The sequence below is a fragment of the Gymnoscopelus braueri genome (genome assembly GCF_963280865.1).
Source record: "Gymnoscopelus braueri genome assembly, chromosome: 22".
Lineage (NCBI taxonomy): Eukaryota > Metazoa > Chordata > Actinopteri > Myctophiformes > Myctophidae > Gymnoscopelus > Gymnoscopelus braueri.
Genome location: NC_137624.1, coordinates 39,035,572 through 39,054,593, shown reverse-complemented (window position 1 = coordinate 39,054,593; position 19,022 = coordinate 39,035,572). Strand labels below are relative to the sequence as shown.

Genomic DNA, 19,022 nt, shown 5'->3' with positions numbered 1-19,022 from the left:
TATTTAGCTTAGCCTTTATTGCTGCACTGATATGTAGAAGCTCCTTTGCATTGCTCCACACCCCCATTTAAGACCATAATGGTGTTTACACTCAAAATATGGGTGTAAACACCTTAGTGAATGACACTCTTGCTCTATTTATAATGGCCATGTATACAAATTCCTCTAATGAGAGGATTAATGGGTGTTGTCATCAGGTTTATTTCCATGAATTAGACCTCACAACACCTCAGAATGCCCAGTCGTAAAGTCTGCTGTCCCAGAATGACCTCCTCCCCTGCCGCTGTTCCCAACACCGCTGAACCTGTCCTTGCCGCGTGCTTTCGAATCACACCGCACTCTATCCGAAGTGCCTTTTAGATCGCCTTTTAAAACACCATTCTGTTTGCTGCAGGCTATCTATCTATAGCGATTACAACGCAATTATTATTATTTCATAATATTAGTTAGTTATTTCCCCCCTTTCTCTTCTGGATGATTTTCATATCAATGGAATTTTAATTGAACTGTTTACTGTAACTGCACATATTTTTATTTTCGATTTCTACTTGTTTATTTGCATAGTATTGTATTGTATATAGCACTATGGCTTGTTCCCTTTGGGGTCCTTTGAATAAACGAGTAGAATAAAAATATATCTAATATCATTAAGTATAGGTGTTTTAAAAGGCGATCAGAAAGGGGGAAATAATAACTGTTAAAAGCAGCAGCAAACAGAATGCTGTTTTAAAAGGCACTTCGCATAGAGTGCGGTGTGATTCAGCACGCATCCTTCCCTATAAACTATGTTACTCCATTAATGTTAGGGGGGGGGGGCAGACATATAGCTTAGCCTTAGTGGGTAGAGAGCCCCCCCCCCCACATTCCGCACAGTATACTTACGTACTTACATACTATACGCCCCTGAGGAAGACACTTAACACCTAATGGGACACCAATGCTGAGCATTTTGCATTTTTACAATTAGGCTTACCAGAGTTGACAGTTTGCTTAACCTTATTGGCCATGTTCTGTCACTCCTCTGCAGTGGTGTAAAGTAACTAAGTACATTTACTCAAGTACTGTACTTAAGTACAATGTTGAGGTACTTTTTACTTTACTGGAGTATTTCCAATTTTGTATACTTTTACTTCTACTTCTAATTTAGTCTATTATAAAGATCTATTCTAATTGTTTCAAGATTATTCGACAAGGGCAATTTGAAAAGGTAATCGATAGAGTAATTGCTAAGAAAATAATTGATATTTGCAGCCCTAATTTGGAATACAATTTGGATGTTCATTGTGTGTTGTGTGTTTGCCTTTTAGGGAATACAGGCCAAAGGCCAACGTGACCCATGTGGAGGACGGCACCATGGTGTCGGCCTACAGCCCCAAGACCTTCGTGTTTCTGAGGGAGAAATCTGTAGGTGACCCCTCAGAGGACGTCATCACCACAGCCAACATTCCAGTTTGGGTGAGTGAGCCTATGGGTCACAGTTCATAAACACAACACAAAGTCGCTGCTGTCAGCCAGAAACCTTGTATATCCATATTTAACCCAATAAGACCTGAGGCGATTCTTAAAAATGTTTTCTAAATCCTAAAGGTCCTTACACACCGGGGCGATTTTCTTCTTGCGAATAATACGTTTTTTTAAAAAACCTTATAAAGTCAATGCAAGCTTACATGGAGCGAAAAAGCAAAAAAGCGAAGCGAAAAAGCGTCTTTTAATTATTCGGAACGAGTCCGAATTTTGCGTATATTTGCATATTCGCCGGTGTGTAACCGCCTTAACAGCTTAATATTTTTATTTTTTTTTATCTAATTTTTTTTTTCAAGATTAAAAAAAAATAGCAGATCTACAAGCTCATAGCGCGGCACCGAGTGCCGCGCTATGAGGTTGTATATCTGCTATTTTTGAAAAATCTTGAAAACATTTTTTTTTAAATTATTTTTAATTTTTTTCAGTGACACAGATGCGTTCCAGGTCTTAATGGGTTAAACTTGTGTTAGTTTTTCACAAATTAAATGGCCTATTTCATTGTACGCCAGTGTGGCGCAAAAGCAGCGAAAATAGCCGATTTGCAAGATTCAACACACTATTTTCACTGCTTTTGAAAGAATTTGACAGTGAAAGTCATTAAGTCTGCCTGCAGGCGTTAGTAAAAAAACTCCTCCCTCCCAGGGGTCCTTAGGGGGTTCCAGAGGGTCCCAAGCTAAATTTGTTAATACAGCATCAAAGTCTATTTAACCTCTATACTATAATCAGCTATTTGAAAATAGCGGATCTATCAGCTCACAACATGTCGCGATGTGACGTGTTGTGAGCTTGCAAATCTGCTGTTTTCGAACATTTTAACAACGGAAATCTGACACATTTTTAGACTCCCGTCTAAAAATATTTTATTGGTAATTGTTGTTGGTTTGGTGGTCCTTCACATGAAGGATCCTTTCTAATCCTTTTAGGATCATTTCTAATAATAACTGGTACCGGTTTCCATCTTTCCATCTCTTCCTCTCCATTTCCATATCTCTAGGCTGTGATGGAGAAGATGAAGACATTCAACATGTTCAAAAAGACTGGTTTCAACTGGTTATATAGCGCCCATATGAGTATTTTCACCAGCCGTACTGTGGACGAGCTCCTGTGGGGCTACGTAGACCCTCTGCTAGAACGCCTCCACAAAACCAAGCCTGAGGTGGAGGAGACCTTCGGCCTCATGTACAAGGTACACGACTATTCTGCAGCAAATGATCCAGCTGAAACAGTGGTGTAAAGTAACTAAGTACATTTACTCAAGTACAGGAAGCGACACGGAGCTCGCAATTGAGCAACTGCGGGGTACGGGGAGGGGCCTGAAAGTGAGTGACAGGTGCGTCACTGGTTATATTGGGACAGACTGCGCTGCATTTTAGAATGCGGCTGGCTGCGCACAACCTGAGTTTATCAGCCGGCAGCCATAGTTTGGTGTGACCGCGCCCTAACAGAGTATTTCTGCATTGTGGTATTGATTCTTTTACTCAAGTAAAACATGTGAGTAGTAGTACTTTTTCCACCATTGGAGCTGACAGCTGACAGTGCTGGAGAAAGTACTCGACCCCAGTACTTGAGTCAAAGTATAGATACTCCTGGCCAAAGGAGCTATTACGGCCTTCGGCCTGGCGGAGACAATAAAAAGTCAAATAATATCCATAAGAATTAAGAAAGAAGAATACAGCTATTTTCACTAGTTTGGGGACCTGGGGAGACATCAAATTCCTCTTTTGAGACATCAAATTCCTCTTTCCTCTTGAGCTAAAACGTTTGGGAACCACTTGAACTATGCTACTAGCTAGCCAATTACAACGCTCATTTCCCTCTGGCATACTGTATGAGATGTAACCGTACGAGCCAAATGGAGAGATGCAAAATGAAAAAGGCCAGTACAAGTCCACATTAGATGAGAACCAAGACCCTCAGACCGAGCTGTTTTAAGTCGTTAGCTCTCTTTGAGTTTAGAGTGCTGACATTCACCAACGCATTGGACCTCTTAACCGGGAACGCATCTGTGTCACTTTAGATTTCTTTGCCTATTCAAAAATAGGGAACCAGGAGACCTGGTACTGCCAGACCCCTAGTGGTTGAAAGATCAGAGCACTACGTCACGCTAAGCTTGGCCAATCAAAAAGAGGACAGAAGACAGACCTCTTTTATGCCCATGTATGGACGAAAACGTTTGGAGAGGGGGACCGACAAAGCCTCATGTAGGCCCGACCCCCTGGGTCTGGCAAATAGCAGATCTACAAGCTCATAGTGAAAATAGAGATGAGAATATTATTGATTTTAAGAATCAGACACATTTTAATTACAGAGCGGCACAATTAATATGTATGAAAGAGAGGGGTGGGGGGGGGGCAGTACAGATGGTGTACACCTGGTAATAACATGCTGCTCTACTCTGTCATGACTGTAGGTGTTACCTGCATACATGTTATTATTAGGGCATGGCCTCCTGGTGGAGATTTGTGCTCTTCTGAATGCATCTTTCTAGAACTCCAGGTGCCTTAGGAGCAAGAGGAGTAGTGGATGTTTGAATGATGGAGAATTTTATTTTGTTAAAACAGATAAATCATGACTGTTGAGATGTTGGATCTTATTCTTTCTTTTTCTTTAATTTTTTTTCTTTTTAGAAAAATGGAACTTATGGTGAAGAGTTTGTTTACCACACTGGAGAGCAAAACTACATGGACTATGGTCGAGTCCACACTTGGAGAGGTGAAAGGTAAGTCAAATGCACACACACGCACACTCACACACACGCATGCACGCGCACGCACGTACACACACACGACAGATGTGACTCACACACGCACACGCACACACACACACACACACACACACACACACACACACACACACACACACACATACAGAGGCAACAATTGGATTTATCAAATCCGCTGATATTGGCAGTTTTGGAGTACTGTCCCTGTCTGTTTATCTTACTGTCTGTTTGTCTATCTTGGCTCGACCGGACAGGACATCCTGATACTGTGATGATGGAATGATTTAATAATGTGTGTGTTTAATGTGTTTAGCTACAGTGCTCATCTCACGGTTGTGAGCTTGTAAATCAGCTATTTTCAAATGTTTTGCCTCTTTCTTATATTATTTGACAATTTGCCCAATGTTTGACCAGTTTTTAATTGTATAGATTTTTTTGAAAAAAGTTAGAAAAGTCTTAAAAGTCGTTAAATTGTCACTTTAATGTCATCATGAATGCCCTACCAAAAGGAGTAAAGGAGTGTAAAACCCTACTCACTTTCAAAACTGCCCTAAAGATACACCTTCAGGAGGCTGCAATTCGAAAATGGCCCCTGTCTAAGTCTTAACCTACCCCCCTACCCCTCCTACCCCCCCCCCCCCCTATTTATTTTTCTTCTCTTGTACATTTTTTCACTCTTCATACCAGTAACCTGCAAGCTGATTGTATGACGCTCTGTATAGTAGCGTGTTTATCTGTCTGTCTCTTATATGTCGTCTAGCTCCATAAAGAACCTCTCACTCCGCTATACAGCTCCGAGATGAGGTTCTATGTCGTTACCTTCCAGAATCGGGTGAACGTCCGCCAAGGCTCCGAAAACTAATGGTAGATTCCAAGCCGCACGGATGTTTAAAGTTTGGTTCGGCGCATAAAGTTTTAGGAACGGAGCGAAACTACACGTTTAAATCGCTTATTCAGTCAGCCTGTGGCCATGTTTCCCATTGTAGCCAAACCGGGAGCAGTACTGGCAGCGGACGTAGGGGGGTTTTCCGGGTTGAATGGGAAACATGGCCACAGGCTGACTAAATAAGCGATTTAAACGGGTAGTTTCGCTCCGTTCCTAAAATTTTATGCGCCGAACCAAACTTTAAACATCCGTGCGGCTTGGAATCTACCATTAGTTTTGGGATACGACGTATACAAAAGGGTAAACAGCGGAGCCTTGGCGGACGTTCACCCGATTCTGGAAGGTAACGACATAGAACCTCATCTCGGAGCTGTATAGCGGAGTGAGAGGTTCTTTATGGAGCTATATGTCGTCATGATTTGTGTGCATGGGGATCTCATCTTAAACAAGCTTAGTGCTTAACCCATTGAGTCCTGAGGCCGCTCAAAAAAAAAAAATCTAAATCCTAACAGTTTTTCGGGAAAAATAAAATAGAAAATATTTTCCCGATTTTTCAAAAATAGCAGATCTACAAGCTCGTAGCGCGGCACTCGGTGCCGCGCTATGAGCTTGTATATCTGCTATTTTTGAATAGCCTAAAGAAATCTAAAAGTGACACAGATGCGTTCCAGGTATTAATGGGTTAATGAGTCTCCCAGTTTAGTAGACCTTGTATTGTGAATTTTTACTTCCATGTACTGATGTTCTCATGTCTTACTAAATAAAGTACATCAATCAATCAATCAATCAATCAATCAATCAGGGGACCAGTGGCACAGTATGTTCGTCCATCAGTGCCTAAACAAGATATCTTAAAATCTGTTGGCTGGATTGCCATGGAATTTGCTGTGCACCTTCACATGCCAATATATGAACACTGCTGATTTTGGTGACCCCCCGCATGGCCCTTTCCTCTAAAGCACCCTTAGGCCAACATTTACACTTTTGTTCTTTCTTTCAAAAGGGCAATTAGAAGGTTTTCATCTTATGTTGTTGTTGTTGTTTTTGCAGCCAGCTGTCATTCTGGTCATCGAACCAGAGCAACACTATCAACGGGACGGACGGCAGCGCGTTCCACCCGCTGCTGAAGAGGGACGAACGCCTCTACATCTTCACCGCAGACCTTTGCAGGTGAAAATTACGGCCACGTGTTCGCTGTTCACTCTTTAACCCATTGAGGCCTGAGGTTCCGATTCTTCTTCTAAATCCTAACAGTTTTTTTGAAAAATCATTTGTTGCTATGTCAGTGGTTCTCAACATTTTTCATGTCAAGGACCTCAAAATGAATATGTATTTGGCCGCGGACCCCCATCTCAAAATATGTTGTTCCAGGGACCCCCCAGCAGCAAAGATTTGAGTTACAAATGTTCGCTTTAAAAAATATATATATTCAAAGATTTGCACACATTTTCACGATCTTTCAAAAATAGCAGATCTACAAGCTCATAGCGCGGCACTCGGTGCCGCGCTATGAGCTTGTAGATCTGCTATTTTTGAATAGCCAAAGTGTAAAATAATGCATTTTTAGCTCAAATCAAAAAATGACTCCGAGGCGTTCCAGGTCTTAATTGGTTAAGTCAAAGGTTCTCAAACCTTTTTCCTTTCAAGAACCCCCAGTTTGGTATGCGTTAGGACCATGGACCCTCATAACTCTGGGGGTGTAGGAATGGAACCAAATAGCAGCGGTGTAAAAAGTACTCAAATGTTTTACCTAAGTAAAGCTATCAATACTGCAATGTAGAAATACTCTAAATGTACTAAAAATACCGAAAGTACTCATTATGGAGTATGTCCCATTTGCCATTTCACAAGTTTTCAAATGCATAAAATCTGTAAAAAAATCTCTTGAAAATAGTTGCTTCGCAACGCATTGTGAACTTGTAGATCGGCTTTTTTCAAATGGCCGAATTGTATATAGGGCTGAATGTATGTGTTAATCTACAAAGTAACTAGTAACTAAAGTTTTCAAACAATTGTAGTGGAGTAAAAGTACAATATTTTCCTCTGAGATGTAGTGGAGTAAAAGCAAAAGTATTGGAAATTGGAAATACTCAAGTAAATGCTTTTGCACCACACCATTATGCGACAAAGAAATTAAACAGTTTGTCAATATATATTTTTAAAAAATCTTTAAATAAATGAATGAATCGATTAATATATATATACATATTAATCGATTCTTTGATTAATCTGAAAAGTAATTGATAGAAAAATCACTAAGAACAAAATAGGGGGTCAAAATAGGGGGTCCCCTTCTTCCAGGCCTTACAGGCGATAGGTGCCGAGTCGGCAATATTGAAATGCAAACAAACAAAGAAAACGACGGTAATAGCGCGTTCACACGGGCCAAGATACAAAGATAGAAAAATACACAGCGTCTGTGTCGCTGTGTCGCTGTGTATCTGTCGGTCGTTGACCTCATCTTCCTCATCCGAGCTACAGTTGTATCTTTGTATCTGGAAGTTGAATCCAGGTCAACTTGAATGTGTATCTTTGTATCTTTGTCGCTAGAGCTACGGCTACAAACGTAGGATGTGTCTTTTGTATCTTCATGTCGCTGGCTTCCATTGAAAATGAATGGTAGCGTGTATCTTTTTATCTGCCCGTGTGAACGCACCATTAAAGTTTACTAGGCATAATGATGGCATTCAACAATAGTTTTACAACAGATCTTACTCTATGGAAAGGCCTTTCATGAGTCATTTTAAGATGGAGCGGCATGTGGCTCAGGGCGTCCTGTTCAACCTGGTCTAGGGAGCAGATACTCACACCATATGTAAAGCATATATATTATCAGGGGTGTAAAGTAACTAAGTACATTTACTCAAGTGCTGTGCTTAAGTACACTTTTGAGGAATTTTGACTGTACTGGAGTATTGCCCATTTCCAATACTTTTACTTCTACTCCACTACATCTCAGAGGCAAATATTGTACACACTTCAATTATTTGACAACTTTAGTTACTAGTTACTTTGCTGATTTAGATTATTATCACAAAACATATATTAACCACTTCAACCCTATATACATTTCGGCCATTTGAAAATAGCCGATCTACAAGCTCACAATGGGTCGCATTGCATATTTGAAAATAATTTGCTATCTTCAAAATATCTTTTATATATTTTTAACTGCCCAATGAGTAGGCCTACTTTTACTTTTGGTACTTTAAGTAGATTTCGATGCCAATACTTTTGTACTTTTACTCAAGTCAATTTTGATTACCGGACTTTTACGTGTAACACAGTATTTCTACACTGCAGTATTGATACTTTTACTTAAGTAAAAAATGTGAGCTGTATATTATGCCCAGATGTGTCGCTTCAGGCCAAAAGACATTTTATCGCACGTCCGTTAAAATACATAAAGTAAAATTTAGTAGAGGCAGCAATCCTATTTGAGAGTGATCTATTATTTAATATGAGACGCAATATCACGATCATGTCGTGATATCATCAAGATGGAGCAACAACTTAATGTGTTATGAGGTTAAATTTCAGAGCACAATGGGACAAAGGCACATTACAATGAAGAATGGCCTCGTGTAGCCCGTGTTCCCACACACGCCATTTCACCTGGAGAGGATGTGTGATAGATGAGATAATTGTGGGTCTATTTCCAGTTCAAACGTTGCCTCGACATCCTTATTAGTTGTATAACATGACAGTACAGGATATATCTGTAATTGTTAGAATGTTTATGGCGCGTGAGTAGGTGAAAGGGGTAAGAAATTAAGGAAAGAGGGATGGTTGCAAGGGATGGAGAGAAACGATAGATGAAGCCCCAGAGACACTAATAGTGGTATGATATTGAATGATTTTCTAATGTGTACATAAAAGTAAATTATTGAGTCAGAGACACAAGCTTTAGTTTGCTTGATGTGGCCTACATTAAACATGTAGTCCACATCATTGGTTCTCAAAGTGGGGTCCGGGGACCCCCAGGGGTCCTTGGAGGGGTTCCAGGGGGTCCCCAGCAAAATGTGTTACTATAGCGTCACAATAATTTTAACCACTTTTATTCTTTGGCTATTCAAAAATAGCAGATATACAAGCTAGCGCGGCACTCGAAAAATCTTGAAAATATGTGCAAACCTTTGAATATATATATATATTTAAAGCGAACATGCGTAACTCAAATCTTTACTTTCTGGGGGTCCTCCCTGGAACAACATATTTTGAGATGAGGGTCCGCGGTTAAATACATATCATTTTGGTTGTCCTTGACATGAAAAAGGTTGAGAACCACTGGTCCACATGCAATGGATTATGCAAGAGCAGACAGTTTCACATTGTCCTTCTTGGCACGTATAACTTAGTTGGATATCTTTCACAAGGTCCTGGCAGACGTGTGCGCTGAGATTTTAGTTCCCACATGGAGGAGGAAAAAAAAGAAAGAAAAAAATCCCTTTACGAATCCTGTAGGACTTAACCCATTAAGACCGGGAACGCATCTATGTGTCATTTTTAGATTTATTTGGGCTATTCAAAAATAGCAGATATACAAGCTCATAGCTCACAGCTTTTAGATCTGCCTTTTTTTTTTTTTATCGTGAAGATTTGTGCAAATCTTTCTCTTACTTTGAATATTTTTATTTTTTTTTTGAAAAATCGTGAAGATTTGTGCAAATCTTTCTCTTACTTTGAATAATATATATATATTCTTTTTTTAAAGCGAACATTTTTTAACTCAAATATTTGCTTCTGGGGATTCTAAATCCCCAGATGCAAAGACAGAAGCAAAAACTCTACATATGTCTTCTAAATCCGAACAGTTTTTTTTTTTTAAACGTATGTTGCTATGTCAGTGGTTCTCAAACTTTTACATGTCTAGGACCCTCAAAATTATTATGTATTTGTCCACCGACCCCCATCTTAAAATATGTCGTTCCAGGGACCCCCCAGAAGCAAAGATTTGAGTTACAAAGGTTCGCTTTAAAAATATATTTTCAAAGATTTGCACACATTTTCATGATTCTTTCAAAAATAGCAGATCTACAAGCTCATAGCGCGGCACTCGGTGCCGCGCTATGAGCTTGTATATCCGCTATTTTTGAATAGCCCACCAAAGAAATCTAAAAAATGACACAGATGCGTTCCCGGTCTAATTGGGTTAAGGACTTGGATCCTGTTGTCCACATGGAATTACGTTTTACCCAATGAGAACGTCATGTTCTCAATCATGTCCTTGAGAACCCTTCACCCTCAAACCTGCTGCAAGCTTCCTCCACCCCTTGTGGAAAGAATCCCTCGGGGCGCCAATAGCGTCTGTCCTTTAGCACAGATAGGGTGTTTCCAGTCAGACCCCCGCCTCCCACCTCCCCCTCAATGTTTCCTAAACACTTTACCCTCCTTACTTATAGCCCAGTTAGCGTCACGCACTGACATCTGTGTTATTGTGGCTAAAGGGGAACACGCACACACCCCCTACTTCTTCTTGCTTCCCTTTCCCTCTTGATTCAGATAGGAAATGCCTCACACACACACACACACACACACACACACACACACACACACACACACACACACACACACACACACACACACACACACACACACACACACACACACACACACACACACACACACACACACACGGCTTTCACGTGTTCCGCGTGACGTGATGTATGCAAGCTGTGAAATCATTCAACAGCACTGTTAGGCCTATACTGTGTTTTATTAAACAAAAGTATCAATTATTAGTAGGGCTGACCCCCTTGTTGTTTATTAATCGATGAATCCAGTGCTTCTCAAAGATGGGGTCCTTGAGGGGGTTCCAGGGGGTCGGCAGGGGTCCTTGAGGGGGTTCCAGGGGGTCGCCAGCCAAATGAGAAACAATGTAAACACTTAAGCCGTATTTTATATTTCGGGTATTTGAAAAATCTTCTCTTATGGGGGTCTCTGGCACAAATTGTTTTCAAAAGGGGTTCGAATACATATCAATTGGGGGTCATTTACATGAAAATGTTTAAGAACCACTGAATTAATTGGTCGATTTGGTCTAGTCGAATAAGGCTATAGCTGAGACAATGGTAAACATGGACTCCTGATGATAAGGATTCAAAGTCATGTTGTACAGTAAATGACCAGGGTGTCAGGCACGGCCAGGAGGATCAAAATGTGACACTGATTAGCGTCTGTCCTCAATGGTGGATCACTCAGTGCCCTGAGCACGTGCTCCCCAAAAAGACACTGCTTTCTCTTTTTTCAGGGGTCAATGTGCGACCCCACCGTCGCCTTCCCGCGACCCCAACTTGGGTTCCCGGCCCATAGTTTCGACAACCTCTGACCTCATCTATTAGTCGACTAAGAATTGCTTTAGTCGCGTGCAGCCCTAAATATAAGATGGAGTTTAGTATTGGTCCTGACTCCTGACTTCCCCTTCTCGACCGTGTATAGTCATGGAACTTTGACCCAGTGACTGACTGCACAGTGAATGACACACACATGGAAGAGGAACTGGACGGTCACCGGCAGGTGTAATTGTTAAAATAGCCGCGTGCCTTTTTTTTTAACGGAAGGCTAACCTCTGCTCTGCTAGACCAGTGGTTCTCAACCTGTGGGTCGGGACCCCCAGGGAGGTCGCCACGTGATTTTTTTTTTGGGGGGGGGGTGTCCCCCAGATGACAGTGAAGTGACAATTTAAGGCGTTTTAAGACCCTTTTAATACCTAAAAAAAGACCGTTACTGCATCAAAAGTAATCAACAAACTATACTTTAAAAAGTAATCAACAAACTATACTTTAAAAACTGGTCAAACATTGGCCAAATTGTCAAATGATATGATAGAGGCAAACATTTTGAAAATAGCAGATCCACAAGGTCACAATGCCGTTGTGAGGCGTTGTGACCTTGTAGATCTGCTATTTTAACAATATTTATCTGTGGAACCGAGTCAAAGAAAATATAATGCCTCAATTCCAATTCAAGTGCTTATCTGGGTGGGGGGTCCCCAGTTCAATTATGATTATTTTGTGTGGTCCCCAGTTCAAATATGATTATTCTGGGGGGGTCCCCAGTTCAAATATGATTATTTTGGGGGGTCCCCAATTCAAATATGATTATTTCGGGGGGATTACGGCCTGAAAAGGTTGAGAACCAATGTTCTAAACTATGATATGCATGTATGTTGTAGAGATAGGTTTCTCAATACATTCTGCTATGTTTCTTAAAGAAAAAAAGAAAAATCCTTGTCCTTAATGATTGACAATAATTGAGCATGTTAACAAAGGACCTTGTGTCTTTTTAATTTGCCTGTCTCATGGAGGTCTAAGGGAGAGGTCAATGCAGTATTGTTGCACATTAGGTGGGCCGCTGTGGCAGAGGACCACATCCACTCGCCTGTGGGCTGACACTGTGTGGCCTCTTTTGTTCTTCCTCAGAACCATAGGGATTCCCTAGACTGAACATACATACAGATACATAGTGCACTATTGTGCTGCTCACAATAACGTGATGATGGGAAGAAAGTAACATTTTCAAACATTCACATGCAATGTAGGACCACCAAGCAGTAGTTTCTGTAATTTGCGATAGGGACATTTTTTCACCAAACAAAGACCATTACTGAATGAATGCAGTATTCAGCAGTGGTGGTGGAAAACAATACTCAATTTTTTTTTACTTAAGTAAAAGTATCAATACTGCAATGTAGAAATACTCTGTTACAAGTAAAAGTCCGGAATTCAAATTTTACTTAAAGTACCAAAAAGTACTAAGATGTTTGAAAATAGCCTATGTTTAAAATAGGGCTAAAGTGGTTAATGAATGTTTTATAATAGAATCATTTATATCTGCAAAGTAAGTATAGTAACTAAAGTTTTCAAATAATTGTATTGTAGTAAAAGTACAATATTTGGATCCGAGATGTAGTGGAGTAGAAGTAAAAGTATTGGAAATTGGAATTACTCAAGTAAAGTGCAAATAACTCAAAATTGTACTTAAGAACAGTACTTAAGTAAATGTACTTAATTACTTTCTACCACTGGTATTCAGCCCATAATGTGGTTCAACAAGCAGAATTTCATGTCCCGTTTCATGGTGCATTGTGCTCTGCTCTCCAGGTCCATCTTCATGGAGTATGAGAAGGACGTGGACGTTAAAGGAATCCCGGCCTACCGCTTCACACCTCCACGGGGGGTGTTCGCCAGCAAGGAGGAGAACCCAGCCAACGAGGGCTTCTGCGTCACCCCCGAGGAGTGCCTGGGAACGGGCCTGCTCAAAGTCAGTCCCTGCCGTAAAGGTAAATATATCAACCAATATTCTCAGCTTCACTTTTGTTTTGTTTTTACTTTCAGTTTCAGTCAAACTAATTCTTTAAATGTCCTGTCTTCATTTCAAACTAGTATTTGTTTGATTCCCATAATATACATGGGTAAATTAAACTGTAATAAAGGGTTAAGAGGCAAGACTGATGAACCAGGCCCCTGATTCTTCTGATAATACCAAGTGATCTTGAAACTTTGTTGGTTACTGTATGTATTTCCAAGACAATTTTTCATTGACTAAGACACCTAGAGATTTGGTGGATGAACTTGACTAATTTCACCAAAAAATAAATCAATATTTTTAATTTCTCACTGCCATTTAGATTTTATATAAATATATAAATATGCTTTCTTCCGACAAGGCCTGTTTAAATAACATTTATTGTTATTATTATATAAGTCATCCAGAGTGTCAGAGTAATCCACATCTCACATCTACTCAGTTTGCACACAACAATTATCTTTGTCATAGTAATAGTAATTCTTATTATTAGCATTATCGAAAAAGAAATATATCTACCTTCTCTCCACATTGGATCACCAAAACAACTATTTTCACCCTCTAAATGACCCATGGGATTGCACGCCCCTTTCTCCTGCCCCTCAGTGACCATCTGACCATAGCTGGCCCTGTGTCTGAAAGGACAGTAAGCTCTATCACCTGATCCCCTGGCCTCGGTACACATGCCAAGCATAAACACCATACCTACGTCTAGTACAGCCCACAAGTGTCTTTCAGATTTATGACCACTGTCACTATTTATTATGAGTTTGTTATTTGTTATCATCAGTGTGTTTCCATATAAAAGACAAATAACTGAAGGGGCAGTACGCAAGAGCTCCTTCAATTTAGCAAGCAGACAGACGCCTAATTTCATAAGTAGGTAAGGGGTGAGAACATTTGTGTGTGTGTGTGTGTTTGTGTGTGTGTGTGTGTGTGTGCGCACGTGCGTGTCTGTCTGCCTCTCTGTCTCTGTGAGGGTGGTGCGCACGTATTGTGACCTTGGGCTATATATCACAGGAACAGCCACTCAGGTGACTCCAGTAGCCAAACACGGATCACCTCTGCTCCACTTGGCACAATAGCCAAAATAGCGTAAAATGGCGTCACCGTGTAATGTGTCGTGAGACAGACTGTACGTTTGTCATCATACGACAAAGTAAATGAGGCTTAAGTGGTTGGAGGGCTGTCCACGCCAAGCACTATGTAAGTATAAATAAATTGATAGATCTCTTATCTCAACCCTTAAACCATTAAGACCGGAAACGCATCTGTGTCATTTTAAGATTTCTTTGGGCTATTCAAAAAATAGCAGATCTACAAGCTCATAGCGCGGCACTCAGTGCCGCGCTATGAGCTTGTAGATCTGCTATTTTTTTTAGAAATCATGAACATTTGTGCAAATCTTTGAATAATATATATTTTTTTAACATTTGTAACTCAAATCTACAATTCTACAAATGCCTTCTAAATCCTAACAGTTTTTTTGAAACACACTTATTTTGCTATAATATCAGTGGCTCTCAAACTTTTTTCATGTCAAGGACCCCCAAAATGACATGTATTTGGCCGCGGACCCTCATCTCAAAATATTTTGTTCCAGGGACCCCCCAGAAGCAAAGATTTGAGTTACACATGTTCGCTTTAAAAAATATATATATTCAAAGATTTGCAAAAAAAGTTTACAAGCTCTACAAGCTCATAGCACGGCACTCGGTGCCGCGCTATGAGCTTGTAGATCTGCTATTTTTTAATAGCCAAAGAAATCGGAAAATGACACACAGGTGCGTTCCCGGTCTTAATGGGTTAAGCCATATGGCCCATAGTTTAAGGAAAGGAATGTCTCCCGTTGACAATGTTCGGATGGAACTCTGTGTGAGGGACATGGATGTCAGCTAACATGCAATAAATGTTTTCCAGACAAGTTCAACGCCCTGGTCTGTCTATTGTGTTGTGTGTTTTTGCTGGGAAACATGGTCATGTGTGAAAACGTGTCCTGGGTAAGAGGTCAAATCCAATCTAGTATCCTTTCTGTCCAGGACTCTCTGGGTCTCTACTCTATTGTTCTCTTTCTGCCATTTCGTGTCATAGGTCAAACCATAAAACGGGGCAGGTCCTTGATTATGATTTGCCGCGTTCAAGGTCGTTGTGGATCGTGTGTCATCTTTCGGTATGATCACATAAGGTCAACAGTCTTTCAGCACCTTGGTTTTTAGGGGAGTTGACCATCATATTGAGTCATTATATGTAATAAAAAAAACACATAGTGTCAGCAGATAACGATTTCTCAACTAGTGACTCAATCTACATGATGCTTTGTAAGTAGCCAGCAGCCACTTTAACTTCTCCTCCCCTCTCCTCTCCTCTCCTCTCCTCTCCTCTCCTCTCCTCTCCTCTCCTCTCCTCTCCTCTCCTCTCCTCTCCTCTCAAGGTGCTCCTGTGGTGGCGTCCTTCCCTCATTTCTACTTGGGAGATCCTAAGTATGTCGATGCCGTCGAAGGACTGTCTCCTCAAAAAGAGCATCACCAAACCTTCCTAGATCTGAATCCGGTAAGTGACAACACAGCAATGCTGTATAACTCAATGGTTCTCAATCAAGGACCCCCAAATTGACACAAATTAGCCCACGGACCCGCCATTTGAAAAGATATGTCAGGGACTCAACCATTTTAATTTATTGGGGGTCCCAATCTTTGTACTTTGTATACTCAGAACACACTCAGAGTTACAGACACATAAGGGGTCAATTTGGTCCTAACTATTCATTTGGCTGGGGACCCCCTGGAACCCCCTCAAGGACCCCTGGGGGTCCCCGGACCCCACTTTGAGAACCAATGACATAACTGACAGTGAAAACTGTGGTTGTAATTTGTATCTGTGACGTGGTATACTGGTCCAGATCATTCTGATTCTATCATGAGGAGCATATTTTTTAATTATCAATTTCTAATAAATGGAGCAATTATTTTTGATTTCTTGTCCACCTTTGGAGTTACACCATGGCAAGGTAACTATCCAACCCAAACCTCTACCAAAGTGGTCTTGCCCCTTTAACAAGACATTCTTGAACACAAACAGCAGTAGATGCACAAACTTGTGAAACTCAACAACAAGTGTTTCAGGATACAGATCACGGGTACAGGAAGCATCGGTATGTGGCGAGCGACTGCCAATTATCACAGACACCGAGCAGAATTTAGCCAATGCTTTAATAACTCTTGGCCTGGGCATTCCTGCAATCTGCAGGCCTCTCACAACTGATTTATGGACATTACCCGAGGCTTCCAAATCCAAATATGAACACAACCAGTTCACATTTGTAACCAAGCTGTATAATACCATCCTTAAGACGTTGGTACTTTAGCACCTTGGAAAGAAATGCCTCTTCCAGACTGTGGTCGAATGCACATGCCACTTCCAAAATGGTCACTTCTCTACTGTCCTCATCATCAACAACAACATCTGGTGTATTAGCTGTAACGTCTGAAAAGGCATCATTTTCATTATTGCACAGTTGGAACATGGGAGTGCTTATACATTTTGGCAGATGATGAAACCTATGTCCTCAACTAACAGGTCAACAATTCTGTCATGCCTAGCAATGTACATTCCCTTATATACATAGTAGCCGTTCAGAATATGTGAACAAAGTTCAGTAACTGGATTGTGGTCATGGTGCAGACACACACACACACACACACACACACACACACACACACACACACACACACACACACACAGACACAGACACAGACACAGACACAGACACAGACACACACACACACACACACACACACACACACACACACACATTGTGCAGAGCCACCCTGTACAAAATAATATGTTTTGATTTCATAAGGTTGTGCTTTAGCCCCACCTAGTGCTTGACTTGTTGAAGTACAGAAATGTGTTGGCTTCGTTTGTTGACTGTTTTTGTCAATACTTCTTAACACTGTATTTATTCAAAGAGTATTTTGTTTGTTCATAGACCACTGGGGTCCCTGTTCGTGCAAACAAGAGGGCCCAGGTCAACATCCTGGTGGAAAAACTCGCGGGATTCCCGTAAGTACAGTATCTGCATGCAAATACTGTATATAATATAACCTGCAGTTTACAGTATTTCCTTGATATCTCCTTCGTCTCGTTGTTTACAGAACTACAAGAAAGCTGAATTCAACGGTCCTTCCAGTTATGTTCCTCAATGAGGTGAGAACAAATGTTTATTTCCAAATATACAGCCTGACATTTTGACCGTGACAGTGACAAGATAAATGTTGTAAACGAATGACTCTTTTGGGACATCTATAGAACATAGTTATTGATAATGTGTCTGTCGACTATATGGTTCTCAACCTGTGGGTCGGGACCCCCGGGCCCCCCAGACCCCCCAAAAGATGTTGGGGGGGGGGGGTCCCCAGATGATTAGCTTAATGTGCAACATTGTTTTCTCACTCAACAGTAAACAAACCAACATACAGTATAAGTGCATAGAGGGTATCTGCACATTTTCTAAAGTGACAATCTAAGGACATCCAATACCTTTTTAATACCTCTAAGACTATTACCGTGTCAAAAGTAAAACTTTTTTTTTTTGCCAAATTGTCAAATATTACTAGATCAGCTATTTTCACAATATTTATCTGTGGAACCGAGTCAAACAAAATGTAATGCCTCAAACTCTGATTTGAAAATAGCAGATCTACAAACTCACAATGCGTCGCACCGCAACGCATTGTGAGCTTGTAGATCTGCTATTTTCAAATGATGTTTACATTTTATACATTTGAAAAGTTCTGAAATGGGACATTTTGCATAACGAGTACTTTCTACTTTTGGTACTTTAAGTACATTTTGATACTACGGTAATACTTTTGTACTTTTACTCAAGTAAATTTTAAATTCTGGTATTTCTACATTGCAGTATTGATACCTTTACTTAAGTAAAACATGTGGGTACTTTTTCAACCACTGCTTATTGATATTGTGTCTGTCATCTGTATAGAGTGTACATTATTGATGATGTGTCTGTCATCTTCTACAGAGCGTGGTCATTGATGACGCGTCCGTGGCGAGACTAAATAAGCTGCTGCTGATCGTGACCCTGGTGTCCAACTTCCCCCTCCTCATCGTCGGTCTCGGTGGCATCATGCTCATCGTCTTCATCATCCTGCTGGTCCGTGACCAGAAACAGAAGGTACGACGTTCCAGCTGTGATGCGTGAATATATACTCGCCATAGAAACCTAGATACCTCATTGGCCGCTGCAGTCCATTGGAGCGACCTGTATTAGAGGGGGCACGCTTCCTCTGCTATTTTCGGCACACAACGCAGGCCAAAATATAAACGGGCCTAAAGCAAAATGACACTTTGGTAGATGTTTGTGTTGCCAAGGTAACTATATTGGGAGTTAACCTTGGCATGTAACTCCCAATATAGTTGCTCTGTTGATTCCAAAATAGTCTGCTCAGATTCTGCCAATACTGTATGTAACATTACAAAACATGGCATTTTACTTTATTTTCTTTTAAAAATGCCAATATAGTGTTGATTTTACAATTTGAATTAGGGAGAAGATCCGGGCAG

At 40.7% G+C, this 19,022-nt stretch overlaps 1 protein-coding gene across 1 annotated transcript in view; it reads left to right on the top strand.

The window, feature by feature from the left end:
* Window positions 1–19,022, top strand: part of LOC308078747 (lysosome membrane protein 2-like) — a 41,248-nt gene that overhangs the window by 17,849 nt on the left and 4,377 nt on the right. Inside the window, exons 3-11 of the mRNA XM_080420080.1 lie at window positions 1,308–1,455; window positions 2,519–2,710; window positions 4,152–4,243; window positions 6,183–6,302; window positions 13,235–13,413; window positions 15,871–15,989; window positions 17,428–17,501; window positions 17,594–17,645; window positions 18,481–18,633. Coding sequence (XP_080276206.1) covers window positions 1,308–1,455; window positions 2,519–2,710; window positions 4,152–4,243; window positions 6,183–6,302; window positions 13,235–13,413; window positions 15,871–15,989; window positions 17,428–17,501; window positions 17,594–17,645; window positions 18,481–18,633 — 1,129 coding nt within the window. The remainder of the gene's footprint in view (window positions 1–1,307; window positions 1,456–2,518; window positions 2,711–4,151; window positions 4,244–6,182; window positions 6,303–13,234; window positions 13,414–15,870; window positions 15,990–17,427; window positions 17,502–17,593; window positions 17,646–18,480; window positions 18,634–19,022) is intronic.